The 26,483-nt window shown below is 40.6% G+C and overlaps 1 protein-coding gene across 2 annotated transcripts in view; it reads left to right on the top strand.

The window, feature by feature from the left end:
- jag1.L (jagged 1 L homeolog) overlaps positions 1-26,483 on the top strand; it is a 39,078-nt gene that overhangs the window by 2,152 nt on the left and 10,443 nt on the right. Inside the window, 13 exon segments of one of the 2 annotated variants that reach the window (NM_001090307.1) lie at positions 12,855-12,906; positions 14,461-14,715; positions 15,294-15,354; positions 19,494-19,624; positions 20,266-20,385; positions 20,912-21,025; positions 21,116-21,229; positions 22,712-22,825; positions 23,430-23,476; positions 23,676-23,849; positions 24,289-24,439; positions 25,678-25,842; positions 26,083-26,196. In NM_001090307.1, the coding sequence (NP_001083776.1) occupies positions 12,855-12,906; positions 14,461-14,715; positions 15,294-15,354; positions 19,494-19,624; positions 20,266-20,385; positions 20,912-21,025; positions 21,116-21,229; positions 22,712-22,825; positions 23,430-23,476; positions 23,676-23,849; positions 24,289-24,439; positions 25,678-25,842; positions 26,083-26,196 (1,612 nt within the window). 2 annotated transcript variants of the gene reach the window in all.

Below are 26,483 nucleotides of genomic sequence, written 5' to 3'. Positions count from 1 at the left end.
TAGGAGTGTTCCTGGGGTGCAATCAGTCTGGGATAAGAACGATTTTATAGATATATAGATGTATATTACATTTCCTACCTGCTGCACAAACTCTCTGAGGAGGGGGAATTGCTAAAAAACACTCAGGTGACTGATAAAGTTAATGCATTAGTAATTTTCTCAAGTTGATTGCACATTTCAGTTCCCTAATGGATTTTTATTTGTGTGTGACTTGATCCGCAGTCACCTGTTGCCTTTCTGAGTTGCATATAAACTTTTTCTGCAGTTCTGGGGCATCTAGTTTGCTCTGGGTTCTATGGAGACTCATGTAAAGCCCATTAGTAGCTTATGTATATGCCATTCTACCTGTGTTTGAGCTGTATTTCATTTCTAAATGAGTGACCGTATAGCTGACATTCAAGCAATAGCCTGTGCTTGCTCATGCATTAATACTGCCTCTGGAGCACATATCCAGGTATTTGCCATTTACAAATCTCTTTTCTGGTAAATGCCCACGTGTACAGGACAATACTGACTCACTGTACGGTGTTTTTGCTCCATGTGATTTGCCACGCAGTTGAGGTTTATTGACAAACAACATGCAGAGGAGATGCGCTTGCAGTCATGCAGCAGAAACACCCGTACCTGTTGCAGACAGAGGGAAAAATAGTGACCCCACATTTTAGAACGTAATTAATGCAAACAGGTTTCCATTGCAGGGGGGAACTAGAAAAACCTAAAAGTTCTCAGAGAGAGCACTGAACAGACACGCCTGGTGGTGCCGCCATCCAGCAGAGGTTTGGCTCCATCTCACCATCCATAAAGTATCTGTGTGCTCCCTCCTCCCTCTTCCAGAGGTTGCCCTTCCCTTTCCCTCCAGCTGGGTCCCTCTCATGGCACCAGGTGTTACAGAGGGTGGGCCTGCAGCTCGTAATGATCAAGGAGCACCTCTTGCATCACATCTGGTTTTGGTTTGGGGCTAAGGAATATTTGCTCCGGATCACTAACCCTCAATTGAGGAGATGTTTACAATAAACACCTAATGTGCTAACTGCACTTTAAATTAGGGCAATAATTTGTTTATTTGTAACATGCTCGAAATATTGATGCAATGTTCTGCCAGCTATTATTTTATTTTGTGCAGGTGGGGGTAAGCAGTTAGGGGATATTCTACGTTTACAGTGGTGCCTTCCAGGGCCACCACCATGGATAAAAAAAGTACTTTTGTGGACAACTAAGGGGTTATGGTCTCCTTTCCCGATGCATCACTTTCCATGTGCACAACAGACTAGTGACTTTCTTGAAAATATATTTTACATTTGTTTTCTATTGCCCTTGTCACTTAAATGAACTACACATCCCTCCTCTTTGTGTGTGGGCAGCAACGCTTAACCTTGAGGGAGTCTAATTGGCTCAGAAGCCTTCCCTTTTATTTCCCCCCCCCCTTTTTTTTTTGCCTTTTCACTTTGTCTTTCAACCTTGTCACTGCCCACTGGGACCACTGCTTTTTGTAATGAGGCCACCCTTGTAGCAGAATCCAGTATGGAACCAATCACATAGTAGGGCTTTCTACATTGTCAGGTTGCCTTAGAACTTTGGAGTCAACAGTCTGATTTACAAGTGTATCATGTAACGTCCATGAAGTTATGTTTTTGTTTGGGTGTTTTTGAAGGCGAGCATGATTTGTATGCTTGTCCGGCCTTGGTCTGGTTTTGAGAAGCCTACAGGGAGAACACACAGTTTCATTTTTGGGAGGATAACGCTGACACGGCATTGGTTGCGTTCACACAAGTAGCCTCTGTTTGGAACAAATAAGAGCCGAACTTTGCTCGCAGTGAGATAAAACTGTTATCAAATATGCCATCAAAGGCATAAAAGGTTTTTATAAAAATCTGTGGTATTTGAAGTTCTGCCAAACACATGCAGTGCCTCCATTGTTGTGTCATTGGACTTCTTATTACCCTTTCTTCTCCTCTGAAGGACGGGATCAGTCGGATGTTTGCTTTCCAACTTGAGGAAATAATCTCAGGTGTTTGATCCTGAGCACACATTTTTTTTGGGTTTATAAAGAGTGGCTCCTCTTGCTTTCTGTTACCTTGCAGAGTGCTTGGCATCATTGGAGAGGGTTCTTTAGAGCTGGACTTTTGTGCTAGGTGGCATTAATGTTGTATATTGAGTTTACTTTGCTTGTTTGCAGCTTATCCAATGGTTCCAACAAAGCCCAACAGCATGCAATTTCCCAATTTCCCCTTATTAAGATGATCATATTGATAACCCTCTTCCTACTTGTTGGACAAGATTTCCCAACTGGGACTTCTGATTGAGTATGTCTGTATGAAGAAGCAGTGTCTCCTTCTCCAAGTGGAGAAAAGATCTAGTGAACATGTCCACCTCTGTAGATCTGAAATTGTCTGCTTTGCCTTTGTTACCCTTTATGTTACATATCAGCGACATGTGCATAGTGTTTGGATGGTGCATTTGGTACATGTCTAGTGGTGTGGGGATGGAATTACCCAAAAACAGCTCCATACCCGCATAATGGAGCAGTTATATACCTATGATAGTGCTTGGGTACCTCTTGTCAGGCCTGTAAGTAAACCACCTCTTTTTCTAGGGTTTTAAGAAGACAACCAGTTATGAGAACATAGTTTGTGCATTTTAGGAGATTCACAGTTTTTTTATATGAGCAGGAGTTGCCATACATATTACTTTGCCCAGATCATTCGAAGGCATACATGAAACTGCATTCATAGAGATCACAAATAAATTTAGCATTTTCCATGCTGAGCTCCTGGCTTGCAGTGACATCATATGTTACTGCCTGTTTAAGGTAAAAATGGACATTGCCTAAATATTTCCCCTTTAAGAGGAAGCAGAAATTAGAAAACCTTAAAATAAACGAAGAAACTGCTGTTAGAAAATAATACGAGATATGTTGGTCTTGGTACCAATAATACTAGTATGCTTATCAGTGCATAGAAAATCCCCACGCTGCATGGCTGGTCTGTTTTAAAATCAGATCCATAACTGCTTAGGAACCAGTACAGTCTGCAGCTATGCATCTGAACTCCATGCGGATCACTGTTTGTGTCTTGGTTGAAAATGATGAGGTGGCAGCCCTATCTGTTGAACTTTGTCTTGTGTATCTCGCCAGTTCCCATTCTGCAGCCAATGTCAGGAATTAGTGTTAATAAGGCCATTCTCTTGTTTATGGCTTTCTTTGTGCTTCCCAGCACTTAATTTATGCACAACACAGTTCAGTTGTTGGCTTGAGTAATGGCAGTAAAAATGGAGGCTGTAAATAAATTTAAGTCGGTGGTATAGAAAAAAGTTGCCTGGGAGACCTTTCCCCTTAGTGGTTTGGGACCTGCATTTTTTTTTGCACCTGCAAACAGATAGCAGGGGGCCCCATTGCTATCCCAAAAAAAGAATCACATTTTATTTAGAATAATTTTTGTTAGATGACATGTATTTTGTTAAGTAAAAAATAGCCCCTTTTTTTCAGATTTGGAATCGGTGCTGCAATTGTTTCATTTGGGACAGGCCCTCTGATTAGACTTTAATTTAAAGCAGTACTCGCTCGGCTGTATATAAGGCTTTCAGACCCTGGCTCCATTAAGCAAGTGTTTAGACAAATCTTGGCAAATGAGCAAATTTATAATGTCGGAGATTGCATGACTCGGCTCTGTTTTGTTTAATGATACCAGAGCTGTTACTAGGTTTCAAAACAAAATTTGGACAATATAAACTTTTTTTTTTTTTTAACAATACTTTTTGTTACGGGTGACATATTAAGCTATTCGGGGAGTATTTAGTTGCAGGGTGGATCAGAACTTGGATCACCGCTGAAAATTACATATGATATCCGAAGAACTGTTAAACAGTAAACAAGTCAGGGAGAAGTTTGGGGAAATTCCTATTAAAAGAGATGATTTCTGTAGAATCAGTGGTGGTTGGGACACGTATAGATTTTTCATTTGTGAAAGGAATATAGTGTGCAGCAGGGAGGTCACTTGTTCGTAGTCATTTCATAGGTCAAAGATGGCAGCAATTGCGCTATGAACTGCTCAGGCGCTGGGAGGTTTATTTAACCTAAGTCACATAATGGAATTTGTGTGGGGGGGGGTTTCTTTTAAAGAGCATGTCATTTTTGAAATATGTCATGGAGGGCAGACAGACAGGGTCACGGAGATCCTGCAGCAATTGGGATGATTAACATTTGAAATGTATTATTGCAGTCTGGCTGTGTATGTCTCTGCATCTGGGACTTGCCTGTAGGTTACACATGCATTGCAAAGGCAATTTGTTCAATTATATTGTTTAATTGCAGCATTTATTTTGCAGTTAAGTGCAGCACTTATTCATGTGCAATAATATTCCTTCTCTGCTTATTTTCCGTGGAGCCCTATTGCTTTCCATTGCAGAGGCCTATCCTCAGAACTGTAAAATAGTGCCCCTGGTGGTCATAGAAATTGTGCCTGTTGTCTTAGGCGGTGAGTGATATATGTATATATACAAAGAAGGAACGGTCTGTTGCGCTGGTGTGAAAAATAAAATAAAGAATTAATTTACCACTTATTGTTAAATATAAAGATATTAGAAGTCATGACCATAAACGTCATGGAACATGGAACTCCAGTGTGACTTCTAATTTCCTTATATTTAACAACAGTGGTGCATTCATTATTACAATATAATAATTTTATTCAGTCATGTGGCACAAATGACATCACTACACACTGATTATAACGGATGACATTAATAAGCACTGTTTATAAGGATAGATTTTTTGGATATTCATGGCTCTTGTGTATTCTAAGCGTTGATGTACCCTTTTCAGCCTGTTGCCTCTGTTAGTTGTTATAAATGATCATTCTCTGAAAGGCTAGAGTTGGTGTTCAGTCAACTATAGCTTCTATGTGTAACCCACCTTCTAGTCTTCAGCTTGATATTTGGGACAAACCTTATAGAGCGAAGTGTTTTCTTTTGATAAACACTTTCCCCAAATCTTATCATCCTTTAGGGAATGTGTTATCGGGAGATAATCACGACATTAAAGCCGGCTCTTCAGAAGTTTTGCCATACAGCACAAGCAGATTCCTTGCTGATAGGCGCATGTCTGCAGTGTTGATAGATTAAAACCTTCCTTTTTGAAGTAGCTGTGTAGTCTGCAGCAGGAAGTATGGCTTGTTGATAGGGTTGGCACATAACTGGATTTGTACCAGCCGGTAAATTTTAAAATATGGGATATGATTGTTGACTGCACAGTGTTTGACCATTCTAACCCAATTCCTTGCGAGTAGGACTGTCCAGTTTAGGCCCACCATTGAATTCTTACATTATTTTGAATCCATTACTTGTAAAGCAATGATAAATGATATTGGCATTCCTTAATCCCTCGAGGTTAAGTCCTGAATGGATGTGCTGTGACCTGGTGACCTCTGCCAGTTCCATAGATAACTCAGCAAGAGCATCAAGGGGGAATTCTGCAGGGGCAACATTTTTTCTGTACCGTTTAACATTCTGGGTGATCCAGGAAGGGTGTGTGTGTTCTTTTGTGGCTTATGGGTTAATAAAGGCAACAGCATCATTTTCATTCGAAACACCCTGCACATCTGTTAAATATACCAGTATTGTATAAATTGTTTCAAAAGAGGGACAGAATCTGCACTCTTATGTCGGTTCATACGTGGGCAACCAAAACAGCAGCCATGGGAGCAGGACATAGAACAAATAATGATGCAAACGAGCATATAGTGCAGTTTTCATGGACAAAGCAGTATTCCTTGTTTTAAATAGACAACATTTAATACCAGATGTCTGCTGCTGGGTCAGTAAGGATCATTGGTCTCTATAGGCCAATACAAAAAATATATAAACCTGTTAACTAGAAAAGCTGTTCTTGCATGACTTTCCTGCCTTAATAATGACGATTGTGTGGGGGGCACATAAAGATAACTGATCCCTATTAAACCTACAGCAGATGGCTTTCCCAAAATGCAGGCAGCATGCTTTGAACAAGAATATCTAAGTTCTGTTTCTGTGAGAGCGATCTTAGCTCCTTTCCAGTGGCTGCATTATACAGCCTCTCTGGGTGCACCAAAAACGTTTGTATTGGTGGGTCAGGAAGACATGTCATGTGATGCTGACCAGTGAGAATTGGGCTTCTGTTGGTGTTTAATGGCTAAACCGTACAAATACTGCCAGTGTATTAGAGTAAAGCGACTTTACCACCTATTGCAGTGACTGCTGCATCGTGGAGCAATAAACCATAATTTTTTGCTTGATGCCAATATGAAGAGACCTGTGTCATGCCATAGACAAAAGTGCCTTATACCTAATGTAAGTTTTAAGACACATAAGAATTTCAGGATGGGGACACAGACTTGGGCAATAATTCCCCAGATAAGATAACCAAAGGCCTATGCAATTGTATGACGCTGTTGCCGGGTAAAAGGTCAATGGATTTCAGGATAGCTGTATTTTTTTATAATAGCGGTGTGCCGTTTTGAAGTTGTCGCGTTTCAGTTTATGAAGAAATCATAAAACGTGTGGTTACCCTTGGTTATTCAAAGCTCCGTACCAGCTCAACCCAGTTTGGGTAAATGAGTAGAAAGGACTCTTGTTCATGCTTGCGCGTGTGAACCTGACTGTTGTGCTTGATTGCCCACGTGGTATTCTATCTATTAACCTTGCCACCCTTGTGTAACTGCTGCATTTAATTATCACAGGGATTCCAGCAGATGCTAGGTTAATGTCATTTAGAAAGCGAAAAGTTGAGCTTTAATATTTTTATATTTTTAATATTCTATAAGAAGTAGGTGTGACGGAAACCCTCCTCTTAAACAGAAAAAAATAAAATATCCCCTGTCCAAAGGCAGAAGACGTTTGAGACCAGAACTGATAGTAGTCTGGTCACCCTGACGAGCAGTGACGGCTGATATTAACCAAGAACAATAGTACAAGCCTTCTGACTGCAGTGAGGATTACGGGACATAATGGGGCCCATGCAAAAATAATGATAATGCAGCGCGGAGCAACAGGAACCAGTAGTAGCCTCAGCAGAGCTCGGCTCCCAGACAAACTGTGGACTGACTTCATACAATGGCAAATTCAGCATATTATGTGTTCACAGGATGCTCTGTATTCCAGCAGGCTTGCCAGATCAGAGATCAGCCGCACATAGCTGCGAGAGCTGCAATGTTTTTTGTGTTATTTATCGTCTGGCCAGATAAGGCCAGCTGTAGCCCAGGGCGGCCTATCCATGCAGCTTGTGGCTTTGGTAATCCTGAAAAATAATCTGACAATAAATGTTTTTCCTTCCCTCCTGATGTAAACAGAGAGGTCAATCCTGTGGTATTTTTGGTTCAACTACAACTCTCAGCATCCCATGTAGTTAGGAATTGTTGTAAAATGAACATATGTTAGCGCACGTGTTCTCCGTTACTGCAGCCTGCTATTCGGTCATGCGCAGCGTGACTATGGACTTCCGTGTGCTATGAGTTGAGTAAGCAGGTTTATTTGCTGCCCCATCAGTAAATATGGTATTGCTCATGAGTTTTTTGTTTCGTTTTGTTTCTCTAGGAATTATGTGAAAGCACACTTTCCATAGCCTCAGCAGTTTACTGACCAGGCCCGACCAAGGCTTTGTTTGTTACCTTAAAGGGACACTAGAGCCACAGTACGACCTGCTGGGAAAATTGACCTCATGGCAAACTATTGATCTTTTTTATTTAGTCATTAAACATCATATATTTTAACTTTACTACATATATGTCCCTGTAACATTCCCATTCTCGTTCAGTATATAGTAGACTGGTCACACTTGTGCTCACTTCCTGTGAGATCCCACAGGATTGTGGGTAATATGGGCACTATCATTTGTCACCTAATAATATTCCACAGATGCAGATAGGATTTGCGGTACAGTCAGACAGCAATCAGATTTCATATCAGACTTGTATTATGGTTGGCTGAAGGCCCCACACATGGATTGATGGCTGACCATTTCAGCTAGAGACAACTGAATTGGCTGGCCATCACTCTTCGTGTGCGGCCAGATTTAAGACTCTTGAGTGTCTGAAAATGATTTACTCCCACGCGTATGAGTTGTAAAATTTGCTTTTTGTAAAATCATCAGCGTTCGCTTCAGCTTGGGATTAGTGCCTGTTTGAAAGCCCAGCTCGCATATTAAGCTTCAAATACTTAGGAGGGGGGCTGGCGTCTATTTGCTTTAAATTTTAACCGAGCATGAAAACATTATGAAATATTGGCATACGCTACAGAAATTGTTTTTTTGTATCCCCCTTCATAGCCAGAAAGGGCCAAGAACCTGATAAATTCAAGAATTTTTATTTAAAGTGCTGAAGTGCACATACACATCCAGTCCAAATGTGGACACATATATAGCATAGTTGCTTCAATGAATTGGTGCCAGTAGGCCAGAACGTCTCTCCGTTGCCTTAAATAAATTTGACAAATTATGTAGAACATGAATTTGTACACGTTTTACTGTACAAAATAGATTTTGGGTACACGGCTTCTATTAATGGTGTAACAAAGTAGTGGTACCAGAGAAAACAAATCAGTAAAGTCGTATTGTCTCCATCTTACTTACGCCAACTGTGTTAGTCTGAATATCACATTTTGGGTTTGTATTTGCATGTTTTTTGGTGTAATTAGCATATAGTGAAGGGTGTAATGAATATGGGGCAGTAAGGAACAGTAGAAGTAAAGAGCACATAGTGTTTTCCTTCAACACAGTACAGAGAAGTCAATGCTGGGCCATGCATTAGAGTGAATATAGTTAGATGTTGATGGTAGGCTTGTGTGGTCTTCTAGACTCTTCTTGGTCCACACTTTCTCTGCCAAAAGGCACAGCAGAACGTTTGTCCTTTGGCCAAAAATGCTGGCCTTGAAGCTATTACCATCAACATCCTCTGCTGCCACGAGTGAAAGCCTTTGAGAACTGTGGCTGTTTCTCTCCGTTATATCTTATGTCTTGATCTTTGAGTGGAGAACTTTCATGTGGAGGAGTATTTTACATAATTGTCACGGTGGAAGGCAAAAGATTCAGATCTCCCCTTTCCTTATCCCTTCCTGTTGCATCTTGTGCTTGTCAGGGCAGGTGATTCAGTGGGAAGTACAGTATAAACCCCTCTAGCATGTTGATAACTGGTATATGCAGAATAATACTTATTATATCACCTATCACAGTAGAATGTTGTGATGTAATCCAGTCGCACAACATGAATGAGTATATAGTAATAATTTAGTATTTTTAAATTATTTGAGCATCATCATAACAAATGCCTCCATGTAAAATCCCACAACCTTATAAATCCCTCTTGAAAATGTCATGCATATTTTGCTTATTTCTCCAAACCATAGTAAACCCAATGCAGCTTTTCTTCTGTCTATGCTTAAATCTCCTAATCCCCGGAGGGATGTGTCTTTTGGCTCAGGGTCAGACCTCTGGTGGCTAATTAGGTGTGACATTATCAGCACACAGCTGATCTTTGACACAGAGTGTATCTCTCATTTGAATACGTTGACTGTGCCATTTTATTATTTAGAGAGAATGTATATTTAAAGATGATCTGGGGTCATCTATGGTCATGGGAACATTAAAACCTGCTGGTTGCCGTCACTGCAGATATGTTGAGTTCCTCTGAAGGCCATAGAGTGGATTTGCTTGTGCATTCACTCATAATTAAATGAATAGTTCCCATTATAATTGTGAATGAGCTTCCCTTTATTCTGCTTTATTTAGCAGCCTGATCCCTGCATGTATAAGCAGGTATAATAACTGGGTTTGAATCACTTGAGTGTGGATGCTGGAAAAAAAAGACTTTCTGATGGCCAAATGTGTCTGCAGAAGGCATAATGTGCTAATTAATCATTTCTTCCTGAGATAATCCGGAATGGAATTACCATCACGCTCACTGATTTTACATGCTGAATGTGTTATATAAGAGCCTTGACCTTCAAAACTACTAAATTGAGGGAGACCCTAAATATGTAACTACTTTGTTATGCTTGAAGTAATAGCCCCCAAACATGACTGATCACACAGACAGCAGAATGTCTCATACCACAACTTTTACACATACAACATCTTTTAACTACATACATTTTTCAGCTTTCTCCATTTGATCTTTACACAGATTTAAAATGAACCCATTTTAGGTCTAATTTCTGTGAGGCAATTAAATCACCATGCAAAGTCCGTGGCACATTTTATTGGTGATGGGAGATAAATGCTGTTACAATATGCTTGTGAGCCTTTAATAACATTCCCATTGACTTGGCTTGGAAACAATTCAAGACATTCGGGCATATCTGCTGTAGTGTGAAATGTTTCCTCCTCTAACACCACCAAAGTTCACCTCAATTTATCAGGTGTATTTTCACAACACATCTCATATTTACTAAAAATAAGCAATGTTGCGTGAGAAATTTGATGAAAATTCATCAGTGTATTCTCTTCATACAGTTGTAGTGGTGAACAGTCTCTAAAGAGTTTACACCATAAAGAAATGACTGATATGTAGGATAATAGCACGGAGGAAGTGTTGTAAATAATGATATGAAAAAATTGGACGACAACCTGAAGAAATTTCTCTTGCTGAAAATTAATTCTTGTGTTTTGGTGACAATATCTGAAATATGCACATAATTTTAGGTTAATTCCTACTAACTGTTGCATTCCTTAATATAATTTTATACTATATCTATCATCCAGAATGCTTGGAACTGCTAAACGTTCCATTCGATTTTAATTTTTGAGTTCACATTCTTCCTATTTAAGCGAGGTCCCTTCTACATTTCACCTGTTTAAAAATAGTAGGCATTTGCTTGTGAAAATCAACATATTCCGCAATAATAGTTCTTGGCTGGTGGCCTTTGTTTTGGAAGTTATGTGCATGTTGGGACTTGCCCCAATCTGCTTACGTGTCTCGGGTTTTCCCACGGTTATCTGTGTATAAAATTGAATCCGTCCCTTTTGAATATGAAACATCTTTAGGCTGTAGTCCAAGGAAGAACTCTCCTTTTAAAGTCTACATGCTCTGTCAAGTTAAAAGATATATGTTTGTGCTGACTTTTGAAGTTATCTTCATGCCTACACCTCCGAGGTGTTTTGCCTTTCTTCATAAATACTCTGAGCTTCTGGTTAATGTTATGTATGTAATTACCACATTCCATTTGTTTCCAAGTGGCTGGGGATCTACAGCTGGCACCATGACTGAGCCAGAAACCTCATTTTGCAGCCACATTAATGGGCACTGACTCAATTCAGTGAAGGAAGGGAAAAAGATACAAAGAGTATTAAGGCATCTTGGCTTTTTAAAAAGATGTTGTAGAGTGGTCCTGCCATGCCTGAAATGTAGCAAGGCTCTACAGGTCTAAACTCCGAGGATAAGTATTTCTATTCGTAGTCTGATGTTGGGAAGGGGGGATAAAAGGTAGTCGGATACAATTGCTGGCATTCTTCCAGCGCGGAGTCTGTTTAAGCAGTAGATGCTTATGATTATTACTGGAATGTTGGGAGATCTCATGGGCAGATTAGTGTGCCAATAAATGTGACACATAGCTCTGCCCCATGGTTTTGAATGCTTAGGACCCAGGCTTTGTGTTAAAGAGCCTTTCCTCCCTCCAACCTCTCTAAAATTCATCAGTTCTTTCCTTCGTTACCTGATACTTGTGGGAGCAGTGATGGCCTACTGCAGACAAAGCTTTCAAAGACGTGCTGAATGAAGGAAATCTCAGGAGACTTCACTTCAGATGCTCAGTGCATTGCTATTTGCAGAGTCTCAAACGAGCATATATACCGTTGTGTGTGTGTAGATCATTCTTTTCCTCTCCAGTTTATTAAACTGGGAATTTATGATGTTTTGCCTTTGTTGAGAAACTACAATATAATTGTATAGAGATGGCAAACGTATTGCGGGTTTCTTGTTTTGCGGTCTTTATTATTCATTGGCATGTATTAGCATTTGACGGATCTCATCAATACATGGCATTATGATGATCTAGGGATGATTGCTTCTGCCGAGCAATGGAAGATGGCGCCTCCCACTAATGTCTGAACAATGTTATATTGGGAAGCAATGTTACAGGGCAACCCTTTTGAAATAAAAAAAATAACAAACGTGGTATAAAGGTGATACCATTATTGGCTAACTAATAAAATCATAGCAAGCTTTCAGAACATTTTAGTTCCTTTTTCAAGCTATGTAATACAAAAAAAGCAATTGTTGTCATCATATGTAAGGGCCAGTAAATTAAAGATAGAGTTCTCCAGATTTTGGAAGAATTTTATAATGGGCAATTAAGCTCATGGTTTCACTCATTCATTTTTTTTGTTTGTGATGCTAATGCCCTTTTTTATGTATTTGAGAGAATTATTTTAAATACTACCCCTTAAATTTGTACTGCGCAGAACCTACCGCCTGCTGCTGCCTAAAGTAGAATGTTTTTACATAAAAAAACTGTTTTTTTCCACGGTCCAGTATCTGAATAAAGCTGACAATACAGGCTCACACTAGGGAAAAGAGATTTTGGGGGTGACTTACATCCATTCTGGGTCGTTAGTACTTGAGAGGGATGGGAGAATTAAGGTGAAAAGGTCTGCGCTGAGTCAGGCTGGATAAGGTAGCTTAAAGAGCTAAAAGAGGATCATGTTTGATGCAAGGCTAATCTGTTGCTTATTTTGGTTTCAATAGACAATATAGACTAGCAGAGATATTGGTTCAGCAGCTATGCGTGTGAAAAAAGGGCAAGTGACTGCTGAATGTGTATTTTCAGTTTGATGTTTTTATTTCATTTTTGGCTTTTTTTCCACTCCAACCATATTTTCCTTTCAATTCTTTCAGAGATCTTACACGTTGGTTGTTGAAGCGTGGGATTACAATAATGACACTAATGGTAAGTAAGTGAATGTTTGCGTCTGTGTGCACACATAACTAAAATATATGGAAAACAGTAGCAGTTGGTAGCAGCCAAAACTCCCCCGTTTGGTGTCACGATTTTAATGCCAATCGGCCTAGCAGGAAATAGATAGACCTGTGGGCTTCACATTAAATAACATAAGGAGTAGTGACCGGCAGATGGGGTATTTGGACATCTGCTATTCTGTGCCTTAGGAAACATATTGGGGAAAGTCACTAAATGGGGACTAATATTGACTAAATTAAGCCAAACGTCCAATAGATAGTGAACCCCAGCTCTCCTGAATACCTAAGAATCTAAAGTTGAAGACAGGATAGGATGTAATAACCATTAGCCCCTCATATGCTCCAGAGCATCAGGGAAAGAAAATCCCCCATTGGATATCAGCAATCAACAACATACTTTCCCTAGCTCTGTAAACCATAGCCATCAAGCATTTAGATGTTGCTGGTTTAATGTAGTCAAATAATGGAAGAAAACATTTCTATGGTTGCTATGGGTTACCGGCTTAGGACCAACTTTTTTTTTACAAAACCCCCACATTGTCTCTAACTTGTTCCTCGTTCTACAGTCTGTCTTGGCATTGTGTGTTTATTTCAGTGTTAATTAGGCCAATGTGGCTTTCATTGAGGCCTGCCTTTATATGTAAATAAGCATATTTTTCTGTTTAGAATTAGATCAGAGCCATGAAAGTGAACCCAGTTTGCACAGTATAAATAATTTAAGCCGTTTTTCAGTTACTGTCTATACAAAGTCATTTTCAGGGTAGAGGAAAGCATAATTTATCTGCCAATACTAGGGTGTGAGCAAGGGAGAAGGCAGAGCAGCAACAAAGCATTTCTATGTACCATTGAACCTCACAGAGTTACCCTTGTTTGCACCCCTAAAAAGAGTTCTGCTTCCCCCACGGGCAGCCTTGCTTATAGCAATACAAAGACGATGATATACAAATCCTTACTTTCCTTAAATACTGTAGCATCTAGAACTTATAGAAGTTTATCATATGAGGACTGTAATGAATTCCAAATGTATATTTGTTTTCCTCAAGCCCATTTATAAGCCAGCCTTTCTCCTTCCACGTAGTAAATGGTCCTTAAAATTAGTTTTACTACTTAAACCCCCCCCCCCAGCCCGTGTGCATTTTGTCTGTTTACAAAGTTAATTTAAATGTTTTATGATAATTCTTCACCTCGCAGTTAAGAGCCGAGTCTGCTGCAGGTCGTAAGGCGGTGTTAGATCGTTTAAGTCATAAGGCCCAGCGTAGCGAGTGAAATACCACAGATGTGTACAATATTCCAGCTGCCTGTGAAATATTATTTCAGGTTATAACTTTAAACACTTACTTGTTTTGAAAAGACTGGTTGTTTGTTTTTTTTCTGGCATAAAATATGCACGGAATGATGTGGAGTGAGAATTTCCAACTATTTTTAAACGGATTTTTATTTACTGCCGAGAACAGTTGTGATGCATTTAATTTTGAAACTAGACAGTATAGGTTCCATTCCATATGTGTGTGTGTTCTTTCTGCAGACCCCGGTGATCTCATAGACAAAGCCCTCCATTCTGGCATGATTAACCCAAGTCGGCAATGGCAAACCCTGAAACAGAACGCCGGGATGACTTATTTCGAGTACCAGATTCGGGTCATCTGCGACGAGCATTATTACGGTTTCGGCTGCAACAAATTCTGTCGACCTCGGGATGACTTTTTTGGACACTACACTTGTGATCTGAATGGCAACAAGACCTGTTTGGAAGGCTGGATGGGGCCTGAATGTAGCACAGGTATGTGTTTATCTTTATGGGCTTGTGTGGGTTTTAATTTAGGTTCCACAAAGAGAATTTGCTTTAGGCATTAAAGAGCTGATTTTGGGATAGTACATATGAAATTATTGAAAATTGCATAGGTTGTGCTAGTTTGTAGGCAATGTTTCAAGGTGCCAAGAATTCTGCCCTACCATTACTCTGTTCTATTGGCATCAACTCAAGAAGGGGCTACCAAAATGTCCATTGTGCCATTACTGAATTCAAAAATATTTCATATTGTATATAAAATATATGTATAAAGATATTCTTCCTCAGGCATTGTTATAGAATATTGCACATATAGATATTTATTTACAAACACTGTACTCTTCCCCCCCCCACACAGTGAAGTAATTTACACCAACCAATCAGAGAATTGCTTCCATTATTCTATCTTCAGTAGACCGATCAAAGCTTATTGCTGATTGGCTGCTCATGGTTACAGCACTGTGGCCAACCTGCCCTGAATTAGTGAATGAGCCCCATTGTTTCACTAAAGTGTGTATCAGACATAGGCTTTATCATCTGTTTTTTTTTTTTTTTCTGTGCGTTCTTAGCAATATGTCGTCAAGGCTGCAGCTCAAAACATGGTACTTGCAAGACGCCAGGAGAGTGCAGGTAAATTACAGTTACCTTTCTACTTTGATGATTTTAGGAGCAATGATTGAAGGGTTTTGCCGTCTACATTGGCATGAAAAGTCTATTGTCCTGTAGAATGGTACTTTATAAATGAATCGCTTAGCTGCGAGGGGTATGGTCATGGCTCTTTATGTTTCACTTCAGGCCTTGCATGTATTGAATCTATTCATAGGGGAATAACAAGGTATCCCTTTTAAAGCTCTGGCGCTTGAGGGGTTAATACACTCTGCTGACCATTCTCCGAGCCAAGTCTCTCAGTATTCTTTAGAGTGGGATTAGCCAAGTCTTTGGGTTCCTTTGCTGCTGGGAGCCAGCACCTGAGTGCTGAGAGGTAAATGGCTGGGTTGGAATCTCGTCAGTAGACACTGCTTGTCGCAGGCCTTTGAAGTCGACCCTGTCCTGGCTTACACACAATGGAAGGCCGGTTTTATCCGTCCCCTCACAATTTCATCATTAAAACACTGCCATGGCTTGAAGTTACAGATCTTCTTTTATTTCATAAATTTGCCTCTGTTCCTGTGTTGCATGCTCTCCGTTCATGGGTAAAGCGATGTGTAATAAAAAAACCGCTGGTCTATATTTGCTTCCTATGCTTGAGTAACATTGTTTTGTGTCTAAAAAGGGAGCATTGTGTCCAGCTTTAATGTTATTATTATCCCTCGCTGTAAGGAGAAAAAAATGCCTTGTTTATAATTGTTTGCTCTCTGCGAAAACTTGTAGTAAAAACTTGAGATTGAAATGTATGTGCAAGCGCATTCCTTGCTACACGTACACGAGGGTGGAGGACGGAGGCTCAATCTGAATTTCCTCATTAACACTAATACAGCAGCGCCTCTAGTGGTCCTCAATAGATGGTGGCTGTGCCAAGGCAAGGGACTTGCCAGTTCCTTCATTAATATTTCTGGTTACCTATTTCTATACTTTTATGCGTGTTAGAAAAGTGTGGAGTTTCCAGTGAGTATGGTATTGGTAGGCATGATGATGTGGTCCTGAGACAGGGAACGGTTTCAGGTGTCCAGTGATCTGCCTGTTTAGCCTGAAGAATAAACATGAATCATTGTGTCAGAACAGCAGGCACTGTTTCCTCATGTTAGGCCTTCTCACCTCCCACTCGCAGGCCAGACACGCACTATTGCTCCTATTTGCTTAAGGTGCAACTTTCCCACAGTCTATTTGCATATCAACAAAAAGTCATGTTGGGTTTCAGACCCGAGAGATAGGGGGAAGGCTAATGAGGGACTGGGCTTCCATGTAAAGCTGGGGTACCTAGTACTGGCGCCACCCTGGAGAGGAGCCATATTTAAAAAGGTGACGGCCATTAGCCTGTGCTGACTTGCCAGTTTACAGACTGTCTGTAGGGGACTATGGGCAGTTAGACTTGAAGAGAAGGTTTATCCATGTCCAGAACACAAGCCATTATGGTATGGGTGCAGCCCCTTTCTTAAATTTAAACATATTCACATTAAATTGAATGGTTATACCAGGGGTGTCCAAACTTTTGGCTCGCCGGGCCACATCGGAAAAAGAAAAATTGTCTGGGGCCACACATGAAATACACAAACATGTTTGATTTGTAAAAGTAAAGGAAATACACAGAAAATAACTACAATGCCAATATTGATGGAGCTATACACTGGAATATGGGACACCTGGATATTAAATAGACATATTATTATATTATTATTACTAACTGGGCAATGGGCAGTCCCACCTCCTCCTATTTCCTTGGGAACCAAGCATTTCAAGCTGGGCCACATTCATATGCATCCTGGGCGGCATGTGGCCCTCGGGCCGCAGTTTGGACACCCCTGGGTTACACTTTTCCAGATAGCGAGGCTGCACCAAGTACAGAGAACAGAAACCATAGGACAGGCTGAATGAATCATAGGAATGGTTTATTGATAGGTTCGGGGTGAAAAAAACTACAATTTAAAGCATAGGCAGCATATGGAATTTCAGTTTGTTGACAACTCCCACAACTCCAGCTGTGTAGGGATGTTGGGTATTGTAGTCCTGCCAGCAGTTGATATCCCCTCTTAAATAAATAACCATCATTTTAAGTAAAGTGATTTGAAGAGCTGGTGTCTGCCTGGCTTTGTATCTCCCGTGGTGCCAGTCATTAATCTCCCAGCCTGCCAAGCCATGCCACATCTCCTTGTGATTCTTTATGTAGGCAAAATTATTGAAATTTCTCATGAGAACCCTGATCATATGCATTGTCAGACAAGGAAAAACAACAAATCTTGCTATTCTGGACAAATGTTTCTTTTCTGTTTGAATGTGTCGGTTGCCTTAAGCTATTCCTGGCGTCCTTTCTATGTATGACTGCATTTAATTAAACAGAAAAAGGATGAAAACATTCTTAGGACCTTTTTTTTTTTTTTTTTTCGTTTTATTTTTACTTTAATTTGTTGAATCCCCTGCAGCCTTTCAGAACAACTAACACTCCCCAGGCAGCAGGGAGTTGTAGTTTAACTACACAGGATGATCCAGAGGTTGCCTATCCTTGGTCTAAACCAGTAAAATTGGGCTCAGGAATTTCTCTGCAGGCTCTTACAGAGACTGCAGCCTGAGCTTTGTAATTAAACAGCTCATAATAAGGCTTTATGGGATAACTGCTTATTAGCCTTTTTTTTTAACAATATGTGCGTTGCTGTGTTAATTATGACAAGGCTTCTGGACTGTAGTGTTAAGGATCTTACTTTATCTTTTCCATAATTCGGAGAACTGATTCCTGCATTCCGCTGTTCTCTTTGGAATTCACAAGGGCTTAGGTGCAGTGCAATGTCTGTTCTTGCTTAAGATAAAAAGTGGTGGGGATGATTAATCTAACACAGAGAGGCTTGCTTTTACACACTGCACATATTCATTGGCAAAACAGCCTCTTAATGCCTTGGGAAAACTCTGAAAGCCTTGGGATTGAGTCACACTTTTATTTTCCCAGATTTGTTTTTATTGGTAATATCGAAGGTTCATGGTGATCACTTGGGTGTGAAAGGCGTTCATAAATAAGGGACTGTCCACTTACTGGTGACAGCTCCAAAGTGCAACCTAATTGAGATTTCCCATTTAGGAAGATCGGCAACAGATCCCTCCATTTTACCACCAAAAGCTTTTGCCAAGAAAAGGAATCTATAATAGGGATGTGGCCCCATTAAACTGAAGTTACTAGATTTAAAGAATTAAGTGCCTGGAGTATGCAAACCTATTAGAACCTGGACCATACATTCAGAAATAGGAGACACCAACCAGAAATGCTCCCCACCCCTGTATTTATATAAATGTATGGGACCTGTTAATCCAGAATGCTGGGGACCTGGGGTTTTCCAGATAACGGATTTTTTCCTGTCTTTATGCCTTAAGTCTGCTAGAAAATCATGTAAATATTAAATAAAATCCATAAGCTGATTTTGCTTCCAATAATGATTAGATATATCTTAGCTGGGATCAAGTACACGGTACTGTTTTTTTCAGACAAAAAGAAAATAATTTGTAAAAATTTGGATTATTCCATTAGAATGGAGTCTAAGGGAGACGGCCTTTCCAGAATTCTGAGCTTTCTTGATAATGGGTTTCCGGATAATGGCTCCCATATCTGTATATATTTATTTATCAAGCAAATCCTTTTGTAAAGCAAATGGTCAAATTACAAAAAAAAATAATTTCAGGAAAACAAAGATTAATGAAACCTTTTTTAACTTTATTTCTTCCTGAATGCTGCTTTTTTTTTTTTTTTTCTTTTAAAGACAGGAAAGCGACATTTCCATTGTTCCCTGGCTTTTTTTCTCTTGAACACGCAATTGATTGTCTGTTCTGCCATAGTCTCGAGATTGATTTGTAGAGGGCACCCACCCTCCCTGTCTCATTTAAATGACCTGAGAATAGAGTATTATTGTGTTCTGTGGCACCATGCAGGGTCTCCCAGAACAGTTATTCTTTTGTGGAGAGATTGGCTGGGAGACCTTGGCAAAACTGCTAGTGAGTTTATTTACAAGAAACCATCAAAATCCCACCCTGTTTGAGTCTTATGGGCGTCGCTGTATGATAAGATTTTCCCTTTCCGTTGGCACCGAGCACTAAAATCTGGATTTTTTTTCTTTTACATGTTCTTGTCTTAGATGTCAATATGGATGGCAAGGCCAGTACTGCGACAAATGCATTCCTCACCCAGGATGTGTCCATGGCACTTGCAATGAACCATGGCAGTGCCTGTGTGAAACCAACTGGGGTGGTCAGCTGTGTGACAAAGGTACAGTATAACTGTCTCTCCCCTGCACCACTGCACTCCATCACTACATTAGCAGCCCTAAAAAGATGTTAAAGTAAATAAAGCAATATTGGTTTTCTCAGTTAGCTGCAAAGGCAGAATTCAAGGCAGAGGCAAATGCTTGTTAGATTTGTTGGCTTTTGGAGGTAATTTGGACACGTTAATGACAGGGTAATTGCGCTCACGTGCTATAATGCTCTCCTACCATTGTAAAGTCATACTATCTTGCAACAACCACAGCAAAAATGCCTGGAAACCAATCACAGAGCCGAACAAAAACACTGAGAATAAAAGTAACTGCTGCTACACAAGAAGAAGAAGGGGAAAGAAACCACCACCCCATAGAGATCTATTATCCTTTACTGTCTCTGGCGTTTGCTCATTGTGAAGCGCCCAACCTATTGTGCCAGGCTGAACAATTACGAGGTTGGGGAGGGGGGTGAACTTGCATGTTATACATTCAAATCAGTGTCTGGGGATATACAGATCCTTTGTCAATCCATTCAGCAGGGTGAAAGGGAGCCTAGCATTTTAGTATGCGGATTAAGGGTGAAATGCTGACTGTCGGACCCAAGGATGTGCCTAAATGTCATTTTCTAATGCTCATCAATTCATTTGTACAGATCTCAATTACTGCGGCACTTACCAGCCGTGTCTCAATGGAGGCACCTGCAGCAACACCGGCCCTGACAAATACCAGTGTTCCTGCCCTGAAGGCTACTCTGGACAAAACTGCGAAATTGGTACGTTTTTTTTTTTTAAAAAAATAAATAATAATCTTGGAGGTTTATTGGTAGAATTTATAAAAATAAATAAATAAATTGGGTGTCCTTCTCCAAATCCCTGTAGATCTGCACATTTCCTTTGCCCTGTGAATTCATTGTTGTAACTCCATCTCGCATGAAACCAGTTAAAGTGCTCATTTATCTCACTCCCCACCCCTCCCTTACAGTGAAGGCTATGGGAATCTGTCGGTTTTGGCTGAGACTCAAGTTGGTCTAAGCTATGGCACATTGATCAGGTCAGCTTAGCATGAAAGATTATTTCCTCCTTGTTTGAAGTTCTGTTAAAGCAAGAACTGTTAATAAGAATAAGATATAGGAGAATTAGTGCTGGTCACATCTTCCAGGGCAAGGTGGTCTGGTTACTGAGTAGAAGCCTCGGCAAAAGGATTTTTTTTTTTATTTTAGCCCCCCTTGTCGTCTCTTTTTGTTAGCGACATTCCTGAACGTTGAATAATTAAAAGTTATTTGTTTTTGTTTAATTCAGCTGAACATGCCTGCCTTTCTGATCCCTGCCACAATGGGGGAAGTTGCTTAGAAACATCTGTGGGCTTTGAATGTCAATGTGCTCGAGGCTGGACGGGCCCCACATGCAGTATCAGTACGTATCGCTTCATGGGAATGCCGGCTGCTGTCTCGCAAGTAACCACCCTGCACCCCGTCTCTTCTAACGTGGACCTTCTCTTTCTAGATATTGACGAGTGTTCTCCCAATCCGTGTGGCTATGGTGGGACCTGCCAGGACTTGATCGATGGCTTTAAATGCATTTGTCCTTCTCAGTGGACGGGCAAAACATGCCAAATTGGTAATTGTTTTTTGTTTTGTTTTTTAAATTTACCCAAACTGGCAGTGCCATTATGCACAAAAACTTCTGTTATCTAATCCAACATATGCAGATTTTGGACATGGTGCTCCGAATTACAGAAAGGCCCAAAATCCCAAGCCTTGTTGATTATAGATCCTATACCTATATAACAAGCTCTTGCTGAACTGCAACTCCCAGCAGTCTCAGCCAGCTGGCATTGTAATTCAGCAACAAACACAAACGTTGACTCTTAGAGCCTCGTGAAGCCCTTTAATTCATAAGTATGGAATGGAATTTGACACGTCAGACGTATTAGTTACATTTAATGAAAAGAAGAAATCTATATCTGCCTAGTTACACAGGGCAAGGAAAATGTAGCTTAAATGGTTGCTGTAAAGGAAGATTAAAGAAGCGCAAATGTGTAGAATTTTATAAAGGCCCTTCTTACCAATCTTTTGTGCTTTCTGTTTAAAAAAAAGATTTTGCTGTCAGGAGGCCTCTGGCACTTAAAGGATTAGATTAACAGCTAAACCATAAACAAACTAGTATATGAGAAACACTTAAACTTAATCATGCTCTGGAAAAGCATTCCACCATGAGCCTATGTTCTCCTCGGCTTGGTCCTGTGGGAAAATCGCTGTATCTTTTCAGCCGTGTCAACTCCCACAGGCTGAGCAGTTTACAGCTGGGTTCCAAAATGTTGATGATCTCATGAAGAATGAGCTGTCTGCATTCTTTATGGAACGCTCTAATCTGGCTGACAATAGCCAAGGAAGTTCTCCACTGAAATGGTCAATTGCCTCTTACTGTTCTTAATGAGCGGCCGACCAGCTACTACTAAATGAAATAGGGGCTCTGCACCGAGCTTCACTGCTGGGTTACTTGTAATGCAGCAAGGGGGGGGGGGGTGGTAGTAAAATAATAAATGGCCACCCAGTGTTATTGACATAGCACTGGCTAATAATTATTCCCCCCTCCCCGTGCTGGGCAAGCTTGTAACACTCTTATTGACCTCTCCAACCTTATACACCATGGTGCAAATATATAACACTTGTTTCTCCAGTAAGGGGTAAAATATTAACAGCCCTATGAGTAAAAAGTTACTGGTCTCTTCAACTGTTAATTTGTAACACGTCCCAGGGCATTCAGTTTTGCTTTTATTGAGTGGCCCCAACATTTCCCTCCAGTACTGTTGTACAAACATGGCCGCCTGACCTTCCATGACTGGCACATTTTGGTTGCAATCTGTAGCCTCAAGGAATAGTAAAAGGATGGAAATCTAAAGCCTGGAATTTACAATGTCTTGAATATTGGCAACGATATAGTAAAGGGTTGAATGTGGGGCCTACTAATACACCATGCTTCAAAAATCAGATTGGTGTGTGTGTGCATACATATATTATGGGGTATAAAGAACTTAATACCATGTGCACATTGACATTCAGAGCTTTAGAAATTGAAATTTTGTTTCATTCTTTTAAGATGCCAATGAGTGCGAAGCCAAACCCTGTGTAAATGCCAACTCCTGCAGAAACCTGATCGGTAGCTATTATTGCAATTGCCTTCCTGGATGGACGGGACAGAACTGTGACATAAGTAAGCCCCTCTTACTCCTTCTTTTCCACAATGCACAGTTTCTATTATGGATTAGTTGGGTACAATATTGTTTGTAAGAAATATGCATGTGGCCCTTGATACACAGCATTTCTAGTGGTCATAAATAGATTGGAGAATGTCTCAGCCAAGCAAGTGGTACGAAAACAGGCGTTTTTTTGCATCTATGCCTGGAAGGAATTTCCCTTGCTGTGCCCTTACACTTTAAATTGAAAGAAAAATAAACACTATTTATAAAGTGTTTATAATTTCCCCCCTCAAAAAACGGGGAGTTGTCCGTTTAGAAAGACGATATAGTCTTTTATCGCTTGTCCTATGGTTATTCTGATAACACGAGTGAAACAATGCTGTGAAGCTGAGGCAAGAGCACTGGAGAAATTGCTTGGGCTTCCCACCCATTCTAACAACGTTATCTGGAGGAAAAGATGCAGGAAACGTAACAAAAGCTGTATCTGTACCCAGCCGTACTGATTAACATTCTTTCAGCATCACTCAAGTGCAGAGTGCAATTTCACTAGGCAGTCCCTGGCGTTCCTTGACATCTATATTGATATGATTTTGGTTTCTTTCTTCCTCCCTCGTTTAGACATTAATGATTGCCTTGGCCAGTGTCAGAACGGTGGAACCTGCAAGGTAAGTTTTAACATCCATTTACTCCATGTCCTGACCACTTCTAATTGCCCTGGTGGGAGTGTGAAGGAGAAACCCTGTGTGTGTGTGAATGTGCATCTGTGTGGCGGTTTTGTCCTGCTGTTGAGCACAATCCTTATTGTTGTTGATGGTAGTGTTGAAAGGCATGTTTTGTGATTTGTTTCCTACTTTTTCATTACAGGACTTGGTTAATGGGTTTCGCTGTATCTGTCCACCCGGCTATGCAGGGGAACGATGTGAGAAAGACGTCAATGAATGTGTGAGCAATCCGTGCCTGAATGGGGGCCACTGTCAGGATGAAATCAATGGATTCCAATGTCTGTGTCCCGCTGGTTTCTCAGGAAACCTCTGTCAGGTGAGTCCTGCTGTAATGGCAGCCCCCAGATAACATGGCTCATGAGTAGCAAGGGCCCCTCCTTGTTACTCCTAATGATTTGTACACCAAATACCTTATGTTCAGCGAGCCTTACTATAAAGTCCTTCCCCGTACAGCTGTCTGCCAATAATGTGTTGGAGTGGGGGTAGGAGAAATCGGATCTATTCAGTTAAACAGATCACAAATATTTGCATGTTCAGTGTTCTTGTATGCTTGCTGTTGGCTCCCAGTAGCTGTTTTATATCCTTAATGTGTCCGCTCTGATCCAGGCTGAGGACACTGTACATTCTGCTTTAAGTGAAATTAATGGAGGCAGCTAGATGAAAAGGTCAGATTCCAGAGTGTCTGCTCTCTTAAGCGCTGAATAGGCTAATAATCAAACCTTTGTTTCCTTCTGCTTCCCCTTCAACATTTACAGTTGGACATAGATTACTGTGAGCCAGACCCTTGCCAGAATGGAGCCCAGTGCTTTAATCTAGCTACAGATTACTTCTGTAACTGCTCCGAAGACTATGAGGGGAAGAATTGTTCACACTTAAAAGATCACTGTCGCACTACTCCCTGTGAAGGTACGTATGTCCCGTTTTTTTTCCCGGGGTCGTCTCTTCCGCCCGGCCCTGACACACAAATTTTCACTGCTGGGCAAGGCAGTAATCATGCAAAGTGATTGGGAACCACACACTGCGATAATAAAATCCAGCTGTGTTGTGCCCTTCACCATTAACATTCAGCAAAGCAGGGGCTGTTGTGAGAGTAAGAGACCATAGGTCAAGCTATTGATTGGATGCATTTAACCCCTTCCTTCTGTTCTGCATACAAGGTGGCAGTTTTACATTATTTATAAAAAAAAAAAAGAGAGAATTGTCACAACATGTTTCCCTTTAACTCTGCCATAAGTATGTATTTTTTCCCTTCTGATGCTCCCAGTTCTGCCAGCGTCCAGGTGGTTACGCAAAGCCATGAGTTAAACAGACTCTTTTAAAAAAAAAAAAAAAAAAAAAAAAACCGAGAAATTACTTTAATTCTCTGGCTCTTAACTGCCAATTTTATGACAGGGGATTGAATTACGATCCCACCGAGTTGTCTTTGCATCAGTGTCACATTTCTGAGATAGGAAGTAGGTTCGTCAGGCAAACAAATGAATATTGTTAGTTCCCAGAACAGGCAGAAAGATCAAGTGCGATATTAAAGGCAAAGTGGGCTCTGTATATAAGCGCAGGGTTTAGCTGTCAACAAACAGGCAGTCGGGTCTGTGGCGTAGCTTATTGCATGTGCAGAACATTCCTCCTTTGCAAATCGGCATTTATACTTATAAAGTCTGGGGCTGCTGCATATCTGGCGCAGAGCAATAGTTAGTGTTACTGTTGTTATTGTCAGCCCAAGCAAAGCTAATACAGATAAAGAGCCTGCTGAATGCACCACTACTGCAGTATATTTCACCCACAATATTTCTTTTCCAGAATACTCACAATAACCCATAATTGATGCCTTTCAAGGGGAAAATCACCCCCTTTTGTATCAGTTATTGGAGCATGCTCTTTTCTATTTTATTCTATTACCCGCTGCAAGCCAAGTATAGTGTCAGCCTTGAAAACTCATTTTCCGTAAAACCACTAGTAAATAGAGGACTGGAGCTTTCATTGTAGAAGTCTAGTGTGGGTAAACAAAGCTAAACAATTTTGGCCCGGGTCCCAGCCGTATATTTTTCCCGAAGGCGCGTTACCTGATTCCATTGCCATCTCATAGACACATACGCCTACAGAGCTTCTCCCTGTAACTGACAGACCCTTTACTTGTTTTCCTCCAGTGATTGACAGCTGTACAGTGGCAGTTGCTTCCAACAGCACCCCTGAAGGCGTACGGTACATTTCGTCCAATGTCTGTGGTCCCCATGGGAAATGCAGGAGTCAGTCCGGAGGGAAATTCACATGCGAGTGCAAGAAGGGCTTCACTGGAACTTACTGTCATGAAAGTAAGACTTAGGCTGATTTGCATCAGTATAAACCAATGGGTTTTCCTGCTGCTAATTTGCAATGTATAATATATATACATATACACACAGAGCTGTTATTCATATTCAGCTCTTCTGTATTGCCCAAGGCCCTTCATCCCAAAATGTGCATTTTGATTATTCAACCCATACACAGACTTGGTCGCAGAAACAAAGTGCACAGCAATCAGCAGCTAATGGGGTTTTTCTTCTCCTTGGCAGATATTAATGACTGTGAAAGCAACCCATGTAATAATGGAGGTACCTGCATCGATGGCGTGAACTCATACAAATGTATTTGTAGCAACGGATGGGAAGGCATATACTGTGAAACAAGTGAGTTGTTTTTTCAAGAACATAAGAAGGAGCCATGTTATTGGCATGTTGACACTCTAGGTCCCTGTTACTTAATCTCAGGCCCCAAGATATTCTTGGGCTACATCATTTTTTAGATGTTGATGACTGCTGGGAGTTGTAGTCCAGCAACATCAGGGAATCTAAGGTTAAGAAACAGAGCATTAGTGACTCATTGAATGTACTTCACTGAAGTCATAACAATATGGTTTAAAAAGCCATTTTATTTTAAACTCACTTTAAATATTTATATTTTCATTGAGTGCTCT

Source organism: Xenopus laevis, chromosome 5L (assembly GCF_017654675.1).
Source record: "Xenopus laevis strain J_2021 chromosome 5L, Xenopus_laevis_v10.1, whole genome shotgun sequence".
Taxonomy (NCBI): domain Eukaryota; kingdom Metazoa; phylum Chordata; class Amphibia; order Anura; family Pipidae; genus Xenopus; species Xenopus laevis.
This window is presented reverse-complemented; position numbering and strand designations above follow the sequence as displayed.